Here is a 27070-nt window from a genome sequence, read left to right as displayed (position 1 = left end):
CAACAAAGAAATGCCGATGGCGCGGATCTGATATTGTATCGGTATGAGGCTGATATCAGCAGAAAATGCTGGATGGGATTTTACAGGGAATAAAGGAATGAAAGGGATTCAATCCAGTAACAAATCTCTCATGCAACAGTGCTCCCTCACACTGTGATGTGATGTGGTTAGCTGTGTAGTTCTTCCTGTGAGGTTAATAGAATAACTAGAGTAGTTTCAGCATGATGGTCTGCTTTCAGATGCCCATCTTATATGCTAAGAATAGCTCTTTTTAAAGTATAGCTGATGAAATATCAGATCTGTGTCTTTATCAGCTGATACTCAAGGTTTTGATATTGGAAAAGTGGTATTGTGCCATCACTATAAAAAAATTCATATGCATTTATTTTTTACTTCATTTAACAGTGCCGACTGCTCTAGATATAATATGCATATATAATTATATAATTGATAAATGGGCCGATGCTGAGATTTTCGTTGGGAGTGACCAGGCTGGACAAGATTAGAAATGAGCAGATCAGAGGGACAGTGAAGGTGGAGCAGTGTGGAGATAAAGCCAGAGAGGCCAGATTGAGATGGTTTGGACATGTGTTGAGGAGGAATAGTGGATATATTGGTCAAAGAATGTTGGAGATGGAGCTGCCGGGTAGAAGGAGAAGAGGTAGACCTCAGAGAAGGTTTATGGATGTAGTGAAGGTGGACATGGAGATGGTTGGTGTGAAAGTAGAGGAGGCAGTGGATAGGGCAAGATGGAGGCAGATGATCCGCTGTGGCGACCCCTAAAGGGAGCAGCCGAAAGAAGAAGAATTGATAAATGGACCAGTAAACCCTTTGAAAAGCAAACTTTTTAATTGTTGTTGTTTTACAAATGCTTTTCTTTCTGTTATATAGATCATTCTACCAAATTTGTTCAAAATCAGTTGAAAATTTTGATTTTCATTTTGATTTTTAACTGACTTGGGCTTTACTGTAAGAGTGACCCTATACCTTAATTATAGTTTTTTGTTAAAATAAATAATAGAACATTCAATTTTTCACTAACAAAACAAGCATAGAACTGTACCAAATGTTTCAGTAGTGACTGTTTAGATCTCGAAAATGCTGGTCAGTACACACTGATTTTCAGACTTTTCAGACTCATTTTCAGACCTGCTCGCCATGTGACCATGAGGGACAGGGATCCAGTTCCACGTCCTGCCCTGAAATGTAGAGGCATGGCTAAAATAAGACTCCACCTATGGACTAAAACTCTGTTTCAATAGTAACATAAAAACATGAGACAGCATTTTTTTTTTTTTTTTTTTTTTTTTTTACATTAAACCTATTAGAAAGCGAAATCTTTCAACTTAAAGAAATCAAAAAGCAAATGAGAGAAAAACACATTAGAAAGACAATAGGAACAAAGTATTATTTATACAGGTGTAAATTTAGGGGTTATGGTTTGCTCCAGTAAAGATGGTTTTGTATATATTTAGCTTATTACTGTCTTACTTAGTGACCTGGGTTAAGATTAAGATTAAGTGACCCTTATTAGTCCCACAATGGGGAAATTTCATCTCCACATTTAACCCATCCGTGAAGTGAAACACCACATACACACTAGTGAGCACACACACGAGGGGGCAGTCAGCACACTTGCCCGGAGCGGTGGGCAGCCCAATCCGCAGCACCCGGGGAGCAGTTGGGGGTTAGGTGCCTTGCTCAAGGACACCTCAGTCATGTGCAACCTTCTGGTCACGAGGCTGGTTCCCTAACCTCCATAAATCATAACATAATCCTTCTAAATATATAAGATCTGAACATGTAGTTACCGTTTCTGAGATATGAGGTCGCTTTACTGCTTTGATGAAATGCAAAATTCCTTAAGTACTTATCAATGCACTTCCTGTCTGTTTCTCTTTTTTAATATAACTTTGGTCATAAAGATATAACAGGTTGATTGTTGCATTTCCCTGCTGTTGTTTCCGTTTACAGGACACTGCAGGTGCGTGTACCAGTGTGTGATGACATGGCTGCGGTTCAGAGACTTGTTCAGAAACTCAACCTGCATAGAGCTGTGGTGGAAGATCTGGACACGTTCTTCAAAGCTCGCCGAGATCCGGTCAGTCATTAATGTCATGTGGCTGCAGATGATAATCTGTGCGACTAATGGTCTACTGTACTGTATATAGGCCATGTGCCATCAGGCCTGTTGCACAATCCTATTTGGCCCACAAAAATATAAAAATTTTCAATTAATATTATCCCATCTCTCTATGAGCTGCACTACAGTTCCCAGCATGCACTGCAGTGTAATGTATGCTCCCACTACCTCCACAACAATGGTTGTGGGCTATGGGACAGCACCACAAGAAAAAAGATGCCAGGTGTCTAGTTAAAGCAACTGGGCTGTACAAAAAACCTACCGTACACCAGGGACATTAAAAGAGGTTTAACAGTTTTCTGCAGCTGATGTCATCTATTATTTTATATAAAACCATTTTTATTAAAAATTATTTTTGAATTATTCAAGTATTCAGTGCCTATTTTTTGCTGTTGTAGTTACAGTGTGTTTTTAATAATCAATGGCCAGTTGGGGTCATGGTAAAATGGTAAGGAAAACTAAAAGAACACAGCTGGCCCACAGATTTGTTGAGATTTTTTAAATTTGGCCATTTTAGTGGTTGAAGTTGACATCCCTGATCTACAGCAAACTTTTCTCTTTCACCCTCAGGATGGAACACCTGTTCAAGCGTTTGTAGCTGAAGCTGAAGGACAGGTTGTTGGAATAGTAATCATTAGAAATGAGCAGGTAATTCAGTTACAGTTACCCTGTGAAGCTCATATTAAAAGGCAGCTCATGATTTTAAATGTGTGAATTTACCTTATTCTCCGTCCACAACTCCTGCAGGACATTGAGTACATTCGAGCCAACTACAACATTGAGAACTTTGTGTACTTCAGTCATTACCAGCGTGAGGAGCACGGCCAGCTGTGCCATTTCACCCTCAACCCCATCTTCCAGCACTATGCCAAACACTTCCTAAAGGAGGCGCTGCGTCTGGCGCACAAATCCTGCCTCTACTACCCCGTCTACCCCCCTTACTACAGGCAGAGGGTGAGGAACCTGCAGTAGCCTGGATCTGAACCTCCATCTTTTTCTGTCTCTCTCCGCCTTTCTCTGTCCCTCTCTCTCTCTCACTCTCTCTCTCTCTCTCTTTCTCTCTCTCTCTCTCTCTCTCTCTCTTTAACTTTCTCTTCCTCTCCATCTTTCACTCTCTTCTGCTTCTTATACCTTCCTATCACACTCTCTCCATCCCTTTCTTTCTCTTTTCCTCTCCATTTCTGTCTCTCTCCCTTTTCTCATCTCTCTTACTCTATCTCTCTCTCTTTTCTCATCTCTCTTACTCTATCTCTCTCCATCTCTTTCTCTCTCAATCTATTCCTTAACTCTCCCCAACTCTCTTTCTCTGTCTGTTCCTCTCTCTCTGTCTCACTTTCTTTTTCCCATTCTTTTTCTCTGTCTGCCTCTCTCTCTCTATCTCTTCCTCTTCCTACATCTCTCCCACTCTCTTTATATTTTTCTCTTTCTCTCTTTTTTGCTATTTCTATGTTTCTCTTTTTCTCTTCCTACATCTCTCTGTCTGTTTCTCTGTCTTTCTTTTTTTACTCTTTCTGCATTTCTCTCTCTCCCTCTCTCTCTCTTCTCTTTCTCTATTTTTTGCTATTTCTATGTTTCTCTTTTGCTCTTCTCTCTCTCTCTCTCTCTCTCTCTCTCTCTCTCTCTCTCTCTCTCTCTCTCTCTCCCTCTCTCTCTTCTCTTTCTCTCTTTTTTGCTATTTCTATGTTTCTCTTTTGCTCTTCTCGCTCTCTCTCTCTCTCTCTCTCTCTCTCTTTCTCTCTCTCTCTCTCTCCCTCTCTCTCTTCTCTTTCTCTCTTTTTTGCTATTTCTATGTTTCTCTTTTGCTCTTCTCGCTCTCTCTCTCTCTCTCTCACTCTTTATATTTTTCTCTTTCTTTCTTTTTTGCTATTTCTATGTTTCTCTTTTGCTCTTCTCTCTCTCTCTCTCTCTCTCTCTCTCTCTCTCTCTCTCTCTCTTTCTCTCTTTTTTGCTATTTCTGTTTCTCTTTTGCTCTTCTCTCTCTCTCTCTCTCTCTCTCTCTCTCTCTCTCTCTCTCTCTCTCTCTCTCTCTCCCTCTCTCTCTTCTCTTTCTCTCTTTTTTGCTATTTCTATGTTTCTCTTTTGCTCTTCTCTCTCTCTCTCTCTCTCTCTCTCTCCCTCTCTCTCTTCTCTTTCTCTCTTTTTTGCTATTTATATGTTTCTCTTTTGCTCTTCTCTCTCTCTCTCTCTCACACTGTTTATATTTTTCTCTTTCTTTCTTTTTTGCTATTTCTATGTTTCTCTTTTTCTCTTCTCTCTCTGTCTCTCTCTCTTGCGCTCTCTCTCGCTCTCGCTCTTGCTCTCTCGCTCTCTCTAGTCTATGATCTATGAGCTATGATCTGCTCTGGAGGTCCTCTCTCTCTCTTTCCTGCTAATTAGCTCAGACAAACATGAGCCAGATTGAGGGATGATGAGGTGTAAATAGAATTATGGTAAACTAACAGGTGGGTTTGTGTTGTGAAGAGAGCGTGCCAGCCAGCCCTCCACTAAAATACAGCATTCAACACTGTGTCATGTGAAGCCTTTTACGCATCTTGTAATTCCTACTACTTCCGTGCATCACGGATCTCAGACTGTATGACTCAGATATTACTGAGAATGACTTTAAAAACACGCTGACAATGTATTTCATTCACACCTGGAGGAGCTATTTACAGTAGTAGATTAAAGAGAAAATTTTTTTTCCTGACATAAGTATCCTGACATTGTTTTTGGCCAAAAACACCCATATTTTATTGAATGTTATTGTAAGTGATTGTAATTGGCACCGCAGTAGTGAAGTTTTGTGTAACTTTGCCCTGGCTCCTACACTTTGCCCTCATAATTCTTTATGAAAACACTTTTCCATTATGGCTGTTTTCCCAGAATGCCTCTGCCCATTCTGTGATGGCGGTGCTGAACTGCATGGTGCCAGTGCGTCCTCGCCGCCAAATCGTCTACCCTCTAGAGGAGCTGGACATTAACGCCCCATCCACATTGATCACCAGAGAACAGGTCAGATGGGATTTGTCTTATCAAACTGATCTAAAACTTCCAACTCAAATCCTGACAGGTTTGATTTTTTGACTGTAATTGAATGAAATTTCATACGACTTCCAGAGTGTGATGCATACTGGCAATCATGACTGGAAACAGGATGGAAATAAGTTATAACTAACATATTTCTGATATGGTACAGGAGAAGGTAAACAAGCCATTGTTCATGAAAAATCTTTGTAAAGTCATTTTAAAGCTTAAAAAACATCCTTGCAATCTAATAAGACCGGAAGGTACTCTGCAAAAAGTAGGGATTGATGTCGGTAATGATATTTTGTGTTAAATCTTAACATCTGTGACACTGGTTCCATGCTGATCTAAAACCTATAGGCTTGTTTCAGTGGGTCTGTGTTGTGTCGATTGCTACACTGGCAGCTAAAATCTTTTGGGCTTACAAGGTCAGTGGAGCGTCCCTGCTGCGCTATGATTAAAATGTGTAAAATCGACCTTCAATCAAACTTAAAATTAAGCTTCAGTCATTTAAAATGTATTATAAGAGCACAGAACTGGGTAACATAAATAACTGTTTGATGTATTTGATCAAACAAGCAGTCTAGAGTGCAATGTACATAAAAAGGTTTCCCAGGTATATTCATTTTAAAACGTCTTTTAAATTCCTTTTAAAAACTCTCTTTTAAGACGACAGTGAACACAGCACAGTGTGTCTAATGAGAGGTATTTTTGTCTACATTGCCAAAGAGATAAGGCCTGAGCTTAAATTCCTCAAAAAAAAGGCAAATATAGCGCTGATGTGCTTTACATAGCGAGATTGCAGTTCTCCCTCGGTCACCAGAGGGCACTGTTTCGCAATTTCATTTCCCACTAAATTTCACTCTTGTCTTGTGTTCAGGTCTGTGGGATCCATTTTCAATGTTTACCAAAAGAAATAAAAACAATATATGATTTATTATTATTTAAGCCACAGATTCCTTGGCCTTTGTTCATTTGCTGTGAAGAACATATAAAGTAATTAATTTTCAATGACTTCATACTGTAAACCCCATACACACTTATATTACATATGTGGTTTTGGGGTATAAAAGTGTGGGGGTGCTATGTCCCTTCACTCTGTTCCCCTCCTACGTGTGTGTGTGTGTGTGTGTGTGTGAGGGTGGACGACATGGACAGGCTGCTGACTGGCTACAGCTGCTAAAGGAGAATCCAATGCTGGCCACTTGTATTTTTAACATGTGGTATTTTTGCATAAAACAGCTATAAAGTCTTCCATCCTCACAACAACAAAATAAATATAATAAATAATGTGTCCAACAGTTTATAGGACACCTGCTTGTGTTTCTTGTGAAATCAAGGGTTTTAGTAGGACGTTTTGCAAGTGAGGAAGAGTTATTGGTTGCAATCAGTCAAAAGAGCATTAGTGAGGTCAGGTACGCATTAGTTCCACTGCTCCACAGCTTAATGCTGGGGGGCTTTTGCCCCTCTGACACTTGACACTGCACTCTGTTAATCAGTGCTTTTCTATGGCATTTATATAAGCTGTGCATGTGCAATTAAATGCCTCTGTCAGCAATACATGACTTCTGAAGTGGTATCAGGATATTTTTGGACATTGCAAAGTACAGCCTTTAGGTTTCCTAGCAGACTTAAGTCTGTTTCTTGCCAGAACACAACAGCACTACATGGTCAGGCTCATAGATGTGCAAAGAAATTGAGAAGTCCAGGGGCTGAGTATTCAAAAAGTTCGCATCATTTAAAAATTTTTTATTACAGTATTTATTACAGGTTATTACAGTATATAACAAAGCAATGCAAATGCATGAAACGTTATTCTTATATTGTGGTATTCTGTATGCAGATCTGTTTTTAATTACAGAAACATAATGTATATTAATTCCTATTGAGTAATTACAGTGACAATATAATATTATTCAAATCGTTGCTGTCCAATGAAAGAAGAGTAAATATTAACTTTACAGGAGAAGGTGAAAAAAGGTTACCTTTTAATGTAAGTCAATGTAAAGAGATTTCGTTTCAAGTGATTTTCGAGCATTTCTGTTGGTCAGTTCATCATGAAATGTTTACACAATGTAAAGGACAGCTGATGTCCTTTAAGAAAACTAAAAAATCGACAAAAACGGAGATACATGGTTTTCATGGACAGCAATGAAATGTTTAATTCAAGCAAGGATAGTCATATTTATCACATTAGTAAAATGTGTTATTATTATTATTATTATTATTATTATTATTGTGTCAAAAACAAACTATGCACTCTACCTTCAGATTTTCCATGTGTTATTTGCAGCCAGCTTGCAGAAGTGGCTGGCTGTAAATATCAGAACTACTAATCAATGGTTATTCAAAGGTTCTTTAGTAAAGAAAATGGTTCTTTATAGAACCATGAACACTCAAGAATCTAAGATTCTTCAAATTGTTGGAATATGTGCATAAATGTCCTACAGATTGTGCTACATAGAATCTTTTTGAGAAGGGTTCTAGATAGCACCCAGTAGGGGTCTTCTGTTGTTATAAGCTTGAAATCGTAACAATAGAAGAACGCTTTTGTGTGCAATGTGAGCTCTTTTCAAAAAGGTTCTATAAAGAACCATCTACAACACATTGTCCATCAAGCCGAAGATCCCTTTCATGATGTAAAGAAATGTTTCATACAAATCATACAAAAAGTTCTTTGAGTGTTCATGGCTCTGTATAGAACCATTTACTTTACTAAAGAACCTTTGAAGATCCTTTTTCTATTTAATCCTTACTGTGTCTCAGTAATCCTTAAGAGTTGTGACTTGTTGTGTTTTAACAGTATTTAAATAGAGCTGCAAAAGTGCATCAAGAGAAATGATCTTAATCAAAATTTCCCATTTTCAGATGGTTGTGTACTTATTATGAGATTATCTCTCTTATTGACAGATTCTTTTACATTTTAGGTCATTTTATTAGGTAAAATGATCTCACTGTACTGGCAGATCATTTTGCCGGTTTTAAGCACATTTCCTACAACAAGTAAGAATCATCTGCCAAAATAGTGAGATAATTGTACTTCATAAAATGACCAGAAATAAGTTAAATGATCTAAAATTAAGCTTACAACAATCTCAAATGAGTAAAGATTTTTTTAGATTTTTTAGATTTAAGATAATTTTGCCTGACGAGATGTGATTTTTTGCAGTGTTGAAGCTATAAATCCTCCTTGTGCCTTTCAAACAGCACAGTGATTGTAACTTTGGCAAAATAGTTTTTGTTTTTTATTTATATACTTTTTGTTAGCTTCCTATTTGGATTTCCATACCTTAAATGGTGCAGTACTTACATTTCAGTGCATGTACAGTCATATCTCAAAAAAGCTTCACTCTAAAGGAAAACAAGTTTAAAACTACATTGCTTCTATAATGCAGATGTTTTGTTACAATATCTTAATAACCATACATAATAAAGAAGAGTGGTGTACCGTACAGTCTGTGAAATTTAATCTAATGTAACTGAGTGTTTAAAAGTTGGACAGATCTGCTGGCCCTGTTAAATGACATAAACTGAAAGCAGGAGGCAATAAAGTTTGGACAGACAATCAGCAACACTATGAGATCAGGCTGGTGTTTTAAAGGCCCTTCGTGAAATTAAGGATGCACATGTTTTGCACAGAAGCATATTAAGCATTTAGCGCTCACCAATAATAAAATGCACGCCGGTGCTCAGGCTTAGTTCTAACTGTAGTCGCTGGTCGGGGAGCCGTTTCGCCGCAGGGTTATTTAACAGGGCAGGTTAATGGAGCAGATGGCCTCAGCAACAGATGGGGTGGGAAATGTTTACCACTGGTGTTTAGCAGGTAAAGCTGTGTTCTTATCCAGCTCCGCATCAGGCCAGCAGCTTCCCCACCTGCACATGTTCACCTGCCTGACCAGATACTTGACCTGAAGCAGCAGCAGGCTGACTTATAGGAGCAAAGCTTACGTGCAGTTTAACACCAAACAGCTAACAGCGCCTTATCAGGATCATCTAAAAGCACCTAAATGAGATGTGAATGGCAGCATGGCTGCATTAAAAGGCAAATGACCATTTCACTTTGCTGTTTTTCCTTGACAAAAAGCACTACATTTATGTAGAGATAGTGGGATAGTTTTGTAATGTGAGGATACCTTTCCAGTACAGTTATATAAGAATCTCAGGGGAGGGTTAGGACTCAGTGTCATACCCTTCTGTGTGTGTGTGTGTGTGTGTGTGTGTGCTATGCTTGGTGCATTAGCAGGTACAAACAAACTGCCAGTGCTCTCCCACACTCCATCTCCATTAGAAAGCTCCATTTGGTAGCGCGGCAACCGTGGTGTCCAGGCAGCAGCAGAGATAAGAGCACGTCTGGCGGCTTAGCATGAGGCAGCATGCAGTAAAGCCCTGTGTCCAGCACACGCGGATTAATCAGGTTTAAAACACCTGTTCACTTTCTTTGTCAATAGTGGATCATGTTACGGTGGGCCATTGTGTTTCTCTGAGCTTCTACATGTCCATGAGGAGCCCAGAGATGGAGGCTGCACCTGCTCTGAGCTTTACCTGCCCGCAGGATGCCTGTAATAAGAACTAGGGACCAGCTGATGTGAAAATGTTTAAAGATACTGATTTTAAGGATTCCAGCAGCCAGTAGTATCATTTTATATAATTATTATATAAAAAAAGACACTTTTTTTATTATGTCTTTCAGTTTATTTATGTTGAACAAGCATTATGAATTATATTATTTGTGTGTGACCACTTGAAACATTTGAATCAAGTAAATTCAAAAGATCACTTTGTTCATGAATAATTATTTTCATAGACCTTTCTAAATGATGTCAGTTGTTAGTTTTCTTTTTAAAATTACAGAAATGGCAGAAACTCTAAATGCCTTAAGACTGGGGTTCCCAACCTTGTGGACCACACAAAGGAAAACAAAAGCTTCAAGCTTCCGCGGCGCACAAGAAGATTTACGTGATCATTTTTTCTGAGAACAGTAAATTCTGCTTGACCTGTATTAAATTGAAAATGATACAAAAGCACAGTATATTATCTTTTACCTTACGAATTTATTATTTTTTGTAATTCTAAGCTCATTCTAAATTTGGAGCCTACAACATGTTCCAAAAAATCGGGACAGGAGCATGTTTACTACTGTTTTACATCACTTTTCCTTTTAACAGCACTCAATAATCGTTTGGAGACTTAAGACACCAAGTGATTGAGTTTTGAAAGCAAAACTTTTTTGCCATTCTTCACTTACACAAGTCTTCAGCAGCGCATGTTGTATTTGTTTTTTTTTTTTTGTTTTGAGATACTTTTTTGATCCCACAAACGGGGAAATTCCACCTCTGCATTTAACCCATCCGTGAAGTGAAACACCACATACACACTAGTGAACACACACACACTAGGGGGCAGTGAGCACACTTGCCCGGAGCAGTGGGCAGCGCTACCCCTGGCGCCCGGGATGCAGTTGGGGGTTAGGTGTCTTGCTCAAGGACACCTCAGTCATGGACTTTCAGCCCTGGGGATCGAACCGGCAACCTTCCAGTCACAGGGCCAGCTCCCTAACCTCCAGCCCACGACAGCTGTTTTCAGTGGAACAGTCCTAGCACTTACAATTTTTGATTGTGCAGCCATGCTGTTTTGACATGTGCAGAATGTAGCTTGATTTTGTCATGGTAAAATAAACATGTCCCCAATAAAGATATCCCTGAAAAAAGCAACATATGTTGCTCCAAATGTTCAGTGTTAATGGTGCTTTCACAGATGTACAGGTTACCCAGTAATACCCCCAATACCCCTAATCCCCCCCACCCCATTCCATGATAAACTATGGCTTTTGAACTTTACGTAGGTAACAGTCTTGATGGTCCTTTTCTTCTTTGGCCCAAAGAACACAACATCCATTATTTCCACAAACAATCTAAAAGGTTGACTCATCAGACCACAATACATGTTTCCACTGAGCATCAGTGCATTTCAGATTAGCTTGAGCCCAGAGAAGTTGGCAGTGTTTCTGGATGCTGTTGACATATGACTTCCTCTGTGCATAGTGCAGCCTTAACTTACATTTAAGACGCAGTGATGGACAGTTTTTATTGACAGCGGTTTTTCAAAAATACACGCTGGTCTTTAATGCGGCGCCATGTAAGGGGTGAAAGTTCATGGCTGTTTAGTTGTGTTGACCTTGTCCTTTCTAGATAGAGATTTCTCCACATTCCCTGAATCTTTATAGGGTGAAATAATTTAAATCAGTCACTCCCTGAGGAATGTTATTCTCCAGCTTTTTTCTGATTTTGCTCATAAATCTCTAGCCATTTTCTGGATGCTCCTTGACCAAAGCATCACATATTTAAGATGTTTCTTGAACATGACAGTCTTAAATTATCTCCAGAACCAATTGGGTTTGTGTTATACTTTGTGATATATATATATATATATATATATATATATATATATATATATATATATATATATATATAAATGTATCATTAAAAAGTATATAGTTTAACATATTTTTCATTAATATTATAGTCTTACTCTAGCTTTGCATTGTATGTTTTGGAAGCAAATGATGGTTAGGGTGGTTTGGGCATCTGATCAGGATCCCCCTGGATGCCTCCCGGTCGGGGTTTACCCAGGAATCATCCTATGACTCGCTGGGGGGATTATATTTCCAAGTTGGCCTGGGAGTGGCTCAGGGATGAGGAATGAGCTGGAGGAAGTTGCAGAAACCAGGGTCGTCTGGGGTTCTCTGCTCTCGCAAGTACTACTGCAACCCGATCTAGATTAAGCGGTTAAAGATGATGAATGAATGATGAATGATTAAGGTTATTCTCTGTTCTTCTTGCTTAAAACTGATTCAGAATTACCATCACGCTAACTAAATATAAACCAAACAACATGCATTTTTATTATTAAATGAAAATATAGTAATGAAAACATTCCCATCTGCCCTAAGCGGTTGTTTGAATTTGATATCAGTGAACATCAGCAAATTAATAACCCCCAGTTAAGACATACTGGGGGCGAACAAATTTGATTTAGACATGTACAGAAATAACGGTTATATTCTGTTTGTTGATATTCGATAATTACAGAAAAATATTTCCACTTACCTCAGATGGGTCACACTTGGCTGGTCTTGAGAACAGTTTCCAAGTCCATCTTACCCTAAGACCGAGATCGGTGGTACTGAGAAATCCATTGGACCTTCATATTTGCTGATTTTGTCACACAAACAATACGCTGGCCCCGCGGCCCTGATGGAGAAGCGGCTTAGAAAATGGATGGATGGCCAATACGCTGGTCTGTCTGTAGTCAGTAAACAGATACTCTCAGCTCTGTGTGGGTCAACATAAAGAAACCTGCAGGCTCCTGCTTGACTTGTTGGAATGTTTTTTTTTTCCCCTTGTAATCACTTGTTTGATGTTCTGGTTACTAATGAAACAGCGCGTTAAAATCAAAGCATGCCACTTTAAACCACTTGTTGCTGGGCATGCGAGCTAGAAGTAAAAGACAAACTTGAAATATAAAACACAAAGGATTCAATTCGTTCGCAGAAGGTGAAAAGGCAGTCACGCCCATTTTGATTTTGGAGTGAAATAAACTAGCCTTTTTTGCATCCTTCCCAGAATCCCTCCTGTCTTTAGGCTCCACAGGTCACTGCAATTAGGTCTTTTAAAGGGCCCTCAAAGCTCAGCCATTGATTATGGGATTTAACGCAGGGGCAAGAGGGTCAAATAGTGATGAGTGCGCAATCAGGTATGTTCCTTAATGTTATGGTGATAAATTGTACAGTCTTTTATCCACTCTCTTTTAAGACTCCTCTCTTTTTCTCCTTCTTTTCACTCGTGTTCAATCAGACAAGGTGTACCGTGGAACTAAATCCATCAAATTATTCATGCTCAAGGACCAATTAGAGCTTGAGCTTGGGGGGAAATGATTGGGAGCACGTGGCAGCTGTGGGGGTTTGAATTGATTCGAATACTAGCAGCATATTCCTCTCATTAAATCTCCTTTAAAAACCTGTGCACTACTTTCAGGTGGAAAAAAAGCAGGCGCATTTTGGAAAGCAGTCAATATTCTACCTCAGGAAAGGCCTGTCAAACTCTTCTCTATTTTTATTAGGCAATGGGTAGATACGCTCTCAGTTAGCAGTCGCCACTGGCCTGCAGAACATTAGGACATTTCAATATGGCACATTAGGTACAGTGCAGCTGCATTTTTTCCATCCTAGAGTGGTGCTTACTTTTTGGTGGTTAAGTGCTTTGTGAAATGCTCTGTATAGCCTTGTCCATTCCATTAGACTATTGTCATTCGAGGCTGCTCTGGTGGTGCTCTTACAAATGGACCAGTGTGCAGGTAATCAGTATAGCTTTTAGGAATGTAGTAATTGCTGTTAGCTGGACTTTGTTGGTCGTAAAGGACAAACGAACAAGCGAAAGACGGTCCAAGGCAACCAGAAAAGAAGCCCTCACTCTGCATATATGCTTTTAATGAACCATTATACAAGTAGGCCTTTTCAAAAATGGCTTTTAGTTTTCTCATTTCCCTCTCTTCTTCCGCAGGTGCCCTACGCGCTCAATCACATTAACAGAAAGCTCACAATGGAGCCTAAGGTTAGCATCAATGCTAGGATCGTGGTGGTAGGAGCTTCTGATGTTGGTTTAGCCTTCTTGGAAACTCTTGCGTTCTGGTAAGTAGGTTGGTTACTCCATTACGCTTAGAGTAATCCAGTAAAATGTACCTGCTTTATAAATTAACAACATTGAGTTAGCAGTTGACTTATCCATGCTCCACCCACAAATGTGCCTTTTGTACCAACTGTTGGACCAGCTTTGCAGCTTATGAGCAAAAATTCCATGCAACCCAATTAGAAACTGTAGTGCACAACGTCACACTTACAGCACTGTGTAAAAGTGAGAGACCTCCTCTGGTTTCATATCATATCAGAACTAAAGCAGGAAACATCCACTCAGTGGAAAGTTACACATTGTATGTAAACCAACTAGTTACAGTGGTGTCCTCCCAGCAAAAGCTGTCCCCAAAGATTTAAGAGACATTATGTGTCCCTTTAAAGAGACACTAACTTTTATACAACTACCCAATCTCATCTTATTTGCCTCATATATTTGTCTGCACCTGAAGTAAAGGAGATATTTCTGAGGAGATTAGATATGAGTTAAAAAACTTGTTTAGAAAAGGAGAGTCAAAGTAAAACAAGTAAAAAAATGATTAAAAGCTAAAATAAGAAAATAAGACTCCTTTTATGTATATATGTTTGTTTTTGCCATGGGATTTATAATTTATAAAGTCCTTTATTAAGTTTTCTAGTTAATTTTTTCACAATAAAGTATTTTGAGAGCATATTTGAAATGCTATTCAAGCTTGTTGTTCTGCGATGTTTGTTTTTATTGTTTGTCCATTTTAAAACTTTGATTCATTAAATTAATTTTCAAGATAGCTGACTAGTAGATTTTAAAACAGTGAATTTACTTGAGATTACTTGAATAATACAGTCATATGCAAAAGTTTGGATCCCCTTATAAAATGGCATTGCTAAGTTTCTAACAAACCTCTGTTCATAGTTAAAGCTTATTTGCATGAGAGAAAAAACACAAAATATGGCCTGTGCAAAAGTTATGGTATGTTTAACATTTTGATCTTTTTTTCCAGTCGATTAAACTCAGCAAATACATAAGAATTGTGCACTAAAATAAACTGAAACATGCCACATTGAAGTGTGTTTCCTGGAGAAGATGTCTTTCACTTCAAAAATCAACAAAGCAAATCATTTTGACCAGGGGGTGTTCAGACTTTTGCATATCACTGGATAATCAATAATGACAGCCCTATTGATAAGCCTGAGAACCAAGCAGATGTCCTCCTTCAATCAAAAGTACAACATTATAATGGGGCCCTCAAGAACATTCATGATTTTCATCAGAAACAACATGACCATTTTTTTTGTTTTGTGAGTGGGGGGAAAACAGCATAGCACATCATCTTTGGGGCGATTATAATTAGTGGGAGTGACACCGGGGATTAGACAGAAACAGTGATTGCCTGAAATATGAGCTTAGGGGCTTATGAGCTAATACTCAACGCAACGTTCCTTCTCCAACCAAAGGCAATTAGTGCCTGTGCGGTGCCTCAGGATTGAGTTGTATTTGTACTTCAAAGCCTGTGATTGCGCGCTCAAAAAAGGGCATTTTCCAGTAACCTCAAATCAGTTTGTTTCTGCCTTTAAGTGTTCTGAAAGGTTGACTTTGACAACGATGATTCTTTTAGGCTGCTTATTTGTCTGTTTATTGGAGGATTCTTGTCTTTGTTGGTGGGCTTTTTTAGGGAGAGTGGTTAAGATGCTTCGTGTTTGCTCACAGCCTCCCCTCTAAATGTCCAGCCAGACAAAAGATGCATTTTAGGGCTGTTCTCATTTTCCCAAAAGCAGATAACTGCCTGGTAACCAGGGGTCAGCTCATACGTTCGTGTGTTTGTATGTGTGTGTATTTAGCTGATTGTGGGGACCCAATCCCTGAGGGATCATGAACGTACAGACCGTTCATTGTTGTGCCGACTTTTTCCAAATCTGCAGCTGTTATTTAATTGGTGGTGATAGGGAACCAAATGTCATGATAACGACAACACAAATATAGCATTTTATTTACAATCCAAAACCACCGCTTGACCTACATGTGTCTGATGGTAACAACGTCCTGTGTGTATTTAAATTACATATTTTAAAGTTAAAATAAGTTAACCTCTACACAGAGTTGACATTTTTTCTGCAATATTTAATTTAATAATTTTATTATAGTTTAATTGCTGAGTTAACATATTGGAAAAAATAAACACATGACACTTTATTTTGAATAGTTCAGTAACATGTCAAAAACATATGAAGGTCAAGAATAGGTTTTGGATTGAGGTTAAGGTTAGGGTTAGGGTTAGGATCAGGCCCAGGATGAGGGTTAATATTACGTTTTGGGCTGAGGTTAAGATTTTGGTTAGGATTAGGGCTGGGGTTAGGTTTTTGGTAAGGTTAGGTTTTGCATAACGGAGCTAATATGTTAAGAATAAATCCACTGAATATATTTAAATCAATGTGTTAAGATGTTTTACTGTTGCTACTTCACTGATATGTTGATGTTGATAATCTGTTAAGAGTTTATTAATCATCTATAAAGGACCGCTCCAACTAAAGTGCTACCAATAAAACACAACATTATAGGAATAATATATACATATATAAAACATTATAACATGTGCATTTACCTTTGTACAGGCCACATTTTTTCCTTTCTTATGTATTAAATTTAAATAAACAGTAATTGTACCTCAAAATGTGCAGAAGGGTGTTCTCTGTAAAAGATGTGTCAACTTATCTTCCCTTAGAAAATCAAAAGAACATAGAAATGGGCATTTTGCAAACTTGTACATACGACTGTAAATGCAATTTGTCCAAAAATCGGAAGAATTATTAGTGTGACCTAAATTGTCATTTCCTCCTGTAGTGTCTTCATGTGTTCTGTATAAATGTCTCCACAGAAGCCCATAGGCTTCTATTATGATTGCATTTTGATTTGACTGTTTTTCTTTTCTGTTTTTAAAGTACAGGTAAACGTGGTCTTATTGTCTATGGGAATCGATATTACAATACAGCTGCAGAAGGCTGAAAATGTTGAAGTATGTAAGTTTAGGACGAGTCAAGTGTAGCACAGCAGCATCAAGCCACAGTTATGTAGAAAGACACAGAAACGCCCCACAGAGAGAGGAATACAAATTTGTGCACGTGTGAGTTAACTCCTGTGGCATTGGCAGGCTGAGCGGGCATGCAGCTGCCCGGGGCTGGCAACTCTTGGACCGTTCGCTGGCCCTTTAATTAGCCGCTCCACTGTGCTCCTGTCAGGCTCCTCCGCTGCGATCCGTGTTTGCTGTCACTAATGACTTGACTAATGAGGCAGTTAGTGTCCACTAAACTGATTGCGGGTCAGTGTAGTTAGCGATGGGGGCGGCTGCGCCGCAGCAGGACACTCTTATCTCCTAAAACCCAAAGCGCTGACCCCCACAGACCACCCTCCACCCCTCCTCTCTATCCGTCAGCAGGACGGGGTCAGGAGCAGTAGCAGCAAGGGACAGATAAAGATGCATTGGTCCCTCAGCTTGGCCTCTCAGCGCTGGTGGTCAAAACCCGGCCACAATAGGGGCCTGTGTGGTGCTGATAAGGGCAGAAAGCCGCAGGGTGGTAATGTGCTGAAGAGCAGAGAGATGGCCGCAATGCTTCACTCCTTCGGTCTCATGGCCAGGCCCGGATTAACATGGCAAAGCCCGAAGCCACAAGATTTTTCCCATTTTCTTCTAGTATAAAAGCATGGACACAATACAATATCATGAATTAACCCCTTAAACTGAGGCTTATATTTAGATATTAAAGGGCCTATATTATACATTTTTAATGTGTTTACTTTTTTAAAGCATTAGTGTTGTTTAATGTACAAAAAACAGTCATAGTTAATTTTTACGTAATAATTGTACATCTGCTGTGGCTGAAAACACTCCTTAGAACTTCAGCTTGATTGGATGGAGCTAAACTGCTGTAGGCCGAATAGGTGGACATATATAAATGAGTTGTTTCCTGTGACATGACAGAAGCAGGAAATTCAAAAGCTGTTTTTGCAGTTTAATGTGGACCATATGGACTGTGTAATGAAGGATACTTTAACAATGTTTACATTTGACTTCAAACTCTTTATTTAAAAATATGACGTTTACCATGGTATGGGCCCTTTAATCTGAAGACTTAAACTGTGGAAATAATATGTAATTTATGTATTTATTAAAGTGAGGGCTGGAGTGTTGACCCACATATAGGTCTTCAAGACATTAGAGAAAATAATTCATTCTGCCGTTTAACCCCGGGCGTATTGCAGTCTGATGCTTAGTATTAAGTAACTACGCTATAAAGCCAAAAGTATTCGCTTGTCTGCCTTCACACGCATATGAACTTCAGTGACATCCCATTCTTAATCCATAGGGTTTAATATAATACCGGCCCACCCTTTGCAGCTATAACAGCTTCAACTCTTCTGGGAAGGCTTTCCACAATGTTTAGGAGTGTTTATGGGAATTTTTGACCATTCTTCCAGAAGCACATTCGTGAGGTCAGACACTGATGTTGGACGAGAAGGCCTGGCTCACAGTCTCCGCTCTAATTCATCCCAAAGGTTGAGATCAGGACTCTGTGCAGACCAGTCAAGTTCTTCCACACCAAAATCGTTCATCCATGTCTTTATGGACCTGCTTTGTGCACTGGTGCGCAGTCATGTTGGAACAGGAAGGGGCCGTCCCCAAACTGTTCCCACAAAGTTGGGAGCATGAATTTGTCCAAAATCTCTTGGTCTGCTGAAGCATTAAGAGTTCCTTTCACTGGAACTAAGGGTCTGAGCCCAACTCCTGAAAAACAAACCCACTCCATAACCCCCCCTCCACCAAACTTTACACTTGGCACAATGCAGTCAGACAAGTACCGTTCTCCTCGCAGACTCGTCCTTCAGATTACCAGACAGAGAAGCGTAATTTGTCACTCCAGAGAACACGTCTCCACTGCTCTAGAGTCCAGTGGCGGCGCTTTACATCCCTGCATTCGACGTGTTGCATTGTGCTTGGTGATGTAAGGCTTGGATGCAGCTGCTCAGCCATGGAAACCCATTCCATGAAGCTCTCTGCGCTGTTCTTGAGCTGATCTGAAGGCCACATGAAGTTTGCAGGTCTGTAGTGACTGACTGTGCAGAAAGTTGGCGACCTCTGCGCACTATGCCCCTCAGCATCCGCTGACCCCGCTCTGTCATGGCCTAACACTTTGTGGCTGAGTTGCTGTCGTTCCCAAACACTTCCATTTTGTTATAATACCACTGACAGTTGACTGTGGAATATTTAGTAGTGAGGAAATTTCTCGACTGGACTTGCTGCACAGGTGGCGTCCGATCACGGAACCACACTGGAATTCACTGAGCTCCTGAGAGCGACCCATTCTTTCACTAATGTCTGTAGAAGCAGTCTGCAGGCCCAGGTGCTTGGTTTTGTAGACCTTTGGCCATGGAAGTGATTGGAACACCTGAATTCAATGCTTTGGATGGGTGACTGAAAACTTTTGGCAATATAGTATATGTGGATTTCAGTACAAACATATACAGTTATTCTTAAATTATCAGAATCACACGTAGAATAGCTTCATTTTGCCAAGTGTGCTACACATCAAAGGAATTTGTCATTTGTCATGTGTGACAGCCGAACACTGCACCGGGGAGGCAGAAGTCGCCATAAAACCTGCCTGCATTGCTTAGCTAAAACTTTACTCAGTGACCTTTTGTTCATTTTCATAGCTCACAGTAAGTCATTCTGTGTCCTGGATGCAGCTTACATGGGTTGAGAGACGTTTTGGGACATAAAAGATTTGGGTGACTATTGACTTCCAGTGTTTGTTAGCAACGTTATGGCCTTATTACTCCTAAACTAAACTAAAGAATCAGAAATTGAATACCAAACATGTTGTTCCTGATCAACTATGTAAGTGGAAATTTTTGTACATTTGATGTATTGGCAAAACAATCATTTAATAGGAAAATTGGACCTTCTGCTATTGCATTTCTTTTTAAGTGAAATTTGTAGAAGTTTGATCTTTTGGTCTGATGTATGCTCCTGCTTATTCATAAACTACCACAGTACAGCTAACAGCAATATTGGCATTGCTTCCTTTTGATGCATTACTTTAGCTAATATAAGGCCTTTACATTGGTATTCCTAGTTTTATACGTTTACACCACTAGCAGGCCTGCATGAAAAGGCTATGGGGTTAAAAACACATTTGACTTTGCTATTAGTGTATACACTTCAAAGTATCCCGCTACAGAGCCTTTTGCAGGCACTATCATTAGTCACATTTGTCTCAGTGGATCTGCAGATACATTTCCAGATGCTAAAACTGTATGTTTTGGTGGTCGCTACCCCTATACATCAAAAACACCAATGGTGGTGTTGTCCTGTCTGTCTTAATCACTTAGAGAGCCATAATCCAGAGCAGTGTCCAGCTTTCTGCCTCCGATCGATGCTGACGATTCCCAGTGCTCCCTCACTCCACACCCTCCAGCCTTTCTCATCCAGATAACATCTTTCTTGCATACAGAGCAGGTCATTTACATGACAAGGGACCTTTTTACACTCCTGAGGGTAAACGCAGACTCAAGGGAGTGGGGGGGTGAAGTTTGGGGGGACGACTACACCCAGCACAGGATGGAAAAAAAAAAAGACAAAACAAAGGAAGGGCTTTTACCATGATGCTTGGAGAAGAAAGGCCTATTAATGTATGCCAATGCAGTAAGCGGGAAACAGGGATGTCAGCATTGGACTGCATCTGGTCCTCCAGCGCTCACAGAATAACCCCACATGGCCCGCGGCCTTTTGTTCCGCCTCTAATGGCGTGCGGTTATCCTCTCCGTCCTCCCTCTCTCGTGTCCCTGCTTTCAGTGGCATTCCATTCTTCACAGGAGAAAGAAAAAAAGGGAACACGCACACAAAAGCCTCATTATTGGAAATGGGCAAAATCCACTTTACGAATACATCTTCATTTAGGAGGTATCTGTATGAAAGCATTATTTTCAGCAAAGCTCACTACAGCGCCAGGCTTTATTTCTCTCTTCACAGCAGGGTTCATTCTTCTTTGTCAGGGAAAACGTACAGTGCTGTGAGTCTTGCCCATGAAAATGCTGCTTTGCTCAGTTTCCTTACCTTACACAGAACTTCCTGAAGGCATACTAATCAGAAAAGCTGAGAGACCATTGGAGTTTTCAGAATTGCACTGGTTTCAAAGTGAAGCCATTAAATGGCTTGAAGTTTGAAATTGTCTTTAATGGTGATATATAGTTCATTCTCTCCACAGCCCCCATCTACGATTCAACAATCTGACTCTCATCTCCACTCATGGCCTCCCAGGCAGCCACAGCAGTGACGGCTCATGCTTTCTGACTACGAGGTGGGCTTTTGCTATTTCATAGAAAAATTACATTTGTCTTGATGAAATGGGAGATTGCACTTTTCTTAAAAGGCCCATATCATGGAAAGCTGTATTTTACTTACAATATAATAATAAATGTATATATGTAAACATTTCCATTCACTACTTATACATTTCACTGCTCAGTCCACACAGTCAAAATATGGAAGTACACCAGCAATTTGAATAGCAGTAACTTACACACACCAGTCTTAAAGACACAGTAACGAAAAAATGGTTAATTATAAGGAATTAAAAGTTTTTTTACAGTTCCTTAAGTTCTAGATATTAACTAGGTATGTATCAACTAGGAATGTGCGACAACTAGGTACACTAAAGTACTAAGTAATTATTTTTGGTAATATGATGAGTTCCAACACAATCAAACTATATTACACTGAAATGCACAACAGGTTCTAGATATTACATTGTAAACATTTTCGCTGTAAAATTACAGTGAATTACTGGTTTCTAGTTCCATTACTTTCACAATAATATACTAAACCAAATCAGTAAGTAACAGTATAATAGCAACTGTATACTGTGACACAATCACCAGAACACAAGATTACTGTGATGGACCTCCATTCTACTGAACACTTATATGCTGTAATAAAAATACTCCTGCATTTTTACAAAAATATATAAAAGTAAAAGTAATATAATTTTAACAGATCTGCAAACCTGTTAATAATTACATATTTAATTACATATTTGCTAGTAATGTGCACAACATGGCCAAAAACTCATATAAGCAATACCAATAAACAAGAACACTTTTGCCAGTACCTCAGTGTTCTAGCATTTAAACAATCCAAAAAACCACAACAAGTCCAGCATAATACAATGTTAAAACACCGAAACCTGAATTGTCAGTTTACAAACACATAAAATATTTTTATTATAGTGTGAATGTATTTTTAACTGCCATATCACATAATACAATGAGTTTATTTCACAATAAAAGAATGAATACAAATCCAATCAAATGACATTTATGGTCACAGGTGTGAAAATTTTAGGTGTGTAGCCCACTTGTAGTACTTAAATATATAAAAATGTCTAAGAAAAAGAAATATATATACATGCATTAGATTCCAGTTATATGCACATATACACAATGTACACATAGGTATGCACACATTATTGTAACAGGGAAACTTTTTGTGTCAGTAAGTATATTGTAGAAACTCCACAGCGCTGGATAATTATTTTGGGTATCAGGTAGTATATCATCCAAATATGTACACAAATAAAGTACAGAGAACCTTACATGACATTGCCTGTAAACTACACTCAGTCTTCTGTAAAAGAAAGATGATTTTATGCCGGATAACAAATAAGCTTCTATCTTAAGGTGCTACTGAGTTTACTGTCCTGCATAAATTTCTGACATTATATTGAAATTGAGTATATATACCACTATGCTACTACAATTATATATAAGAAATTTTACTGTGGCCTAAAACCTGTTAGTCATTTCAGAGTAATTTAGTTAGTCTTGGTACTAATTATCACTTTATTTATCCCTTGTGCGCTGTTAATTTTTTTGTTACTTAGTGGGCTGATGCACCCATTAAATTTTTTTGTCTTTAATTAATACAACCATAACATCCATCCATCCATACATCCATCCATCCATCCATCCATCCATCCATTTTCTATGCCGCTTCTCCGTCAGGGTCACGTGGGGGTGGGGGGGTGGGGTCTGTCCCAGCAGTGCCCTGCGATGGACTGGCGGCCTGTCCAGGGTGTATCCTGCCTTCCACCCGATGACTACAACCATAACAACTTATGTAAAAATACCAGATACTTAAAATATCTCCAGGGGTCAGCGTAGGGTTCTTCTTTAGTAGTTGTAGCCAATCAGCAGCCTGTCCATATTGTCCACCCTCACACACACACACAGGAATCTGAGCTTGAAATAATAATAAAGCACATCATATTTTCTTTTGGTAAACATTGAAAATGGGTCCCACAGACCCGAACACCACACAAGGGTTAAAATACTTACAACCCCAATTCCAATGAAGTTGGGACGTTGTGTAAAACATAAATAAAAACAGAATACGATGATTTGCTAATCCTTTTCAACCTGTATTCAATTGAATACACTACAAAGACGAGATATTTAATGTTCAAACGGATAAACTTTATTATTTTTGCAAATATTCACTCATTTTGAATTTGATGCCTGCAACATATTTCAAAGAAGTTGGGACAGGGGCGTGTTTCCCACTGTGTTACATCACTTTTCCTTTTAACAACACTCAGTAAGCGTTTGGGAACTGAGGACACTGATTGTTGAAGCTTTGTAGGTGGAATTCTTTCCCATTCTTGCTTGATGTACAACTTCAGTTGCTCAGCAGTCCGGGGTCTCCGTTGTCGTATTTCGTAATACGCTTCATAATGCGCCACACATTTTCAATGGGAGACGGTCTGGACTGCAGGCAGGCCAGTCTAGTACCCGCACTCTTTTACTACGAAGCCACGCTGTTGTAACACATGCAGAATGTGGCTTGGCATCGTCTTGCTGAAATAAGCAGGACGTCCCTGAAAAAGACGATGCTTGGATGGCAGCAGATGTTGCTCCAAAACCTGTATGTACCTTTCAGCATTAATGGTGCCTTCATAGATGTGCAAGTTACCCCTGCCATGGGCACTAACACACCCCCACACCATCAGAGATGCTGGTTTTTGACCTTTGCGCTGATAACAATCCAGACAGTCCTTTTCCTCTTTAACCCAGAGGACATGACGTCCATGATTTCCAAAAACAGTGTGAAATGTGGACTCGTCAGACCACAGGACACTTTTCCACTTCGCGTCAGTCCATCTCAGATGAGCTCGGGCCCAGAGAAGCCAGCAGCGTTTCTGGGTGTTGTTGATATCTGGCTTTCGCTTTGTATGGCAGAGTTTTAACTTGCACTTGTTGATGGAGCGACGAACTGAGTTCACTGACAGTGGTTTTCTGAAGTGTTCCTGAGCCCATGTGGGAATATCCATTACAGAATGATGTCGGCTTTTAATGCGGTGCCGCCTGAGGGATCAAAGGTCACAGGCATTCAGTGTTGGTTTTCTGCCTTGCCGCTTACTTGCAGAGATTTCTCCAGATTCTCTGAATCTTTTGATGATATTATGGACTGTAGATGATGAAATCCCTAAATTCCTTGCCATTGCACGTTGAGAAACATTGTTTTTAAACTGTTGGACTACTTGCTCACGCAGTTGTTCACAAAGTGGTGAACCTCGCCCCGTCCTTGCTTGTGAATGACTGAGCCTTTCAGGGATGCTCCCTTTATACCCAATCATGATACTCACCTGTTTCCTATGAACCTGTTCACCTGTGGAATGTTCCAAACAGGTGTTTTTTGAGTATTCCTCTACTTTCCCAGTCTTTTGCTGTCCCAGTCCCAACTTCTTTGGAACGTGTTGCAGGCATCAAATTCAAAATGAGTGAATATTTGCAAAAAACAAAAAAGTTTATCCGTTTGAACAGTAAATATCTTGTCTTTGTAGTGTATTCAATTGAATATAGGTTGAAAAGGATTTGCAAATCATCGTATTCTGTTTTTATTTATGGTTTGCACAACGTCCCAACTTCACTGGAATTAGGGTTGCACATAGCACTTTGGAAACTCCACTCCACACTTTGACAGTTAATAGTTAATATCTAGAATGTATTGGGCATTTCAGTGTAATTTAGTTAAACATCATGTTACCCAAAATAATGAACTTATATCTCCTGGTTACCTGAATAATACCTAGCACATGTGTAGTGTATTCGAAAATGTTACTGATTTTCTTTTAAAGAATTTGTGAAAAAAATTACTTGGTAAAAAATTACCTGATGTTTACAGTGCCACTCTACTGACCTTGTTAGTGCAGCAACTGAGCGAGCTGAAGAAGTGGTCCAGTGCTGTATAGAAAAGACCTTGCTTGCAGGAATATATTATGCTTTGTTATGTTGTGAAGTTACTGAACTCCAGCCATTTAGCCTTAAATGCTGACGTCCTTACAAGATTTTTCCGTCAGTGTTATTCTTTCAGGATTAGAGGCCTCCAGCTGCTTGATTCTAGTACTTCATTTCTGTGAGAGTGTTTGTCCTTCAGTATATAAGAGTGATGCTCAAGTATCGGTGTTGTTCCTCCACAGTCACTGCTACAGTGAGCGCGATCACGCTCTGCTCTCTCTGCGCTCCTGGGTCAGTGTGGTCACAGGCAAGATGACAGTCATTAATCGAGCCTCTAAGCACGTTCAAGTGAGCGGGGGCAGGATAGTTCCATATGACCATCTCATCCTCTGTACTGGACAGCAGTACCAGGTCAGCGAGAATTTCCAAGTAATTTGGCGTTGTTTCTTTTGGTCCATTCTTCATGAAATTTACACATGATGTAAAGGGCAACAGGCATTTTCAGATTATGACAAAAACTGAAAAATGACAAAAATGGAAATACAAGGCTTTCTTCTGACAACAGCAATATACAATTTTCATTTTGGGATTTTTGCATATCCCAGCTTTGAAAGCTGGGGTCAGAACACAGGGTCAACCATGATACAGCATCCCTGGAGCAGAGAGGATTTAGTGTCTTGTTCAAGAGCCCAAAGGTGGCAACTTAGCAAACCAAATGGCACACTTGAAATCATCTCTAGACCTTTTATCTGCCCGAGAAATAATAAAGAATAACACATTCCTGGCCAGGAATAGCTGTGCAACCAATTGTCCAATTACTAAAAATGGGGAGACTATGTATAAAAATGATGGTAATTCGTACATCGTTCACTTTTATTAGTTTATGTTCATTGCCAGATTTACTCAGTATCTCGTGTTTCATGTCTTTGTTTAAGTTTAGTGTGTTCGTGTTAGTTTTACGTCTTTGTGTTTCAGGACTTTCTCTGCCCTGTGTGTTTCTGTTTACTTGTCTCATCTGACCCTGACTCAGATGAGGAGCGCATGTATTCTGTCTCCATATCTGCCTTGCCAGCCCCTACATCATAGACAGAGAGCTAAAATGACATTTATGGTCATGATTGTGTACATAATGACTTTAACAGGAGTTGGAGACAAAAAATCTTATTTTATTGTTGATAATTGATTCTTTCAAAATGTTTAAAATGTTTAAGACAGGAGAATCTAAAAAGTGAAGATCAAAAACAGTCAAAGGATTGTGCACAGGCAAACGGGGCGATACAGTCTAAGCTAAATCAGAGTGAAAGACACTAACAAAAAGACACAACACAAAAGAGGCAAACAAAGTCAAAAAGGGGTCGGGCTAGAATCGTCAATGAGAAAAACGAACATGTTTGTCTACAACGTGAAGCTTTTCAGAACATTCTGTAAATGAAATTGTTGCTTTATCTTCTTTAGAACCCAAATTTTCTTGTCCAGTTCAGCCATAACGTTCTCGACAGAGAATGGTGTTGTTTTGGACTTCTGGTAAATCTAAAGACTGACTAAAGTATTTACGTCTCTTTTCTCAGATACCCTGCCCTACTGGAATAGACATCAGTAAGCAGAGCTCCATGGACAAAGTCCCAGCTCAGCCCAGACACAAAAGATACACTGGCCACGTTCCCTCTAACTTCTTCACTCTGAATGACCAGCACGACTGTGCACAGGCCTCTCGCTGGCTGCTGGATAACTTTGTGGAGCAGGAGGGTGAGTCTGAATGTGCACTTGAAATGTGCAAACCTGATGCAGCTTGAACTCTGCACACTGAGAACGTGTGACTCGCTCCTTATTCTGCCTTCAATGACTAGTTTAAACCTCTGTGGTCTTGATTTCTCCTTTAAAGGCTCTTGCATAACATGATGCTTGTATATTTCATATCAAAATTCTCCATTATCCTCATCACTCCTTTCAAAACCACTGCAGCAACTTGAGC

At 39.5% G+C, this 27070-nt stretch overlaps 1 protein-coding gene across 1 annotated transcript in view; it reads left to right on the top strand.

Annotated features, from left to right (window-relative positions):
* The window catches only part of cfap61 (cilia and flagella associated protein 61), a 55402-nt gene that overhangs the window by 11622 nt on the left and 16710 nt on the right, over positions 1 to 27070 (top strand). Inside the window, exons 13-20 of the mRNA XM_017695711.2 lie at positions 1975 to 2101; positions 2714 to 2791; positions 2891 to 3097; positions 5006 to 5134; positions 13705 to 13832; positions 21072 to 21164; positions 25341 to 25509; positions 26667 to 26844. Of these exons, the coding sequence (XP_017551200.1) occupies positions 1975 to 2101; positions 2714 to 2791; positions 2891 to 3097; positions 5006 to 5134; positions 13705 to 13832; positions 21072 to 21164; positions 25341 to 25509; positions 26667 to 26844 (1109 nt within the window). The remainder of the gene's footprint in view (positions 1 to 1974; positions 2102 to 2713; positions 2792 to 2890; positions 3098 to 5005; positions 5135 to 13704; positions 13833 to 21071; positions 21165 to 25340; positions 25510 to 26666; positions 26845 to 27070) is intronic.

Source organism: Pygocentrus nattereri, chromosome 4, assembly GCF_015220715.1.
Source record: "Pygocentrus nattereri isolate fPygNat1 chromosome 4, fPygNat1.pri, whole genome shotgun sequence".
Lineage (NCBI taxonomy): Eukaryota > Metazoa > Chordata > Actinopteri > Characiformes > Serrasalmidae > Pygocentrus > Pygocentrus nattereri.
The sequence above is the reverse complement of the archived record's forward strand: the minus strand, read 5'-3'. Positions and strand labels throughout refer to the sequence as shown.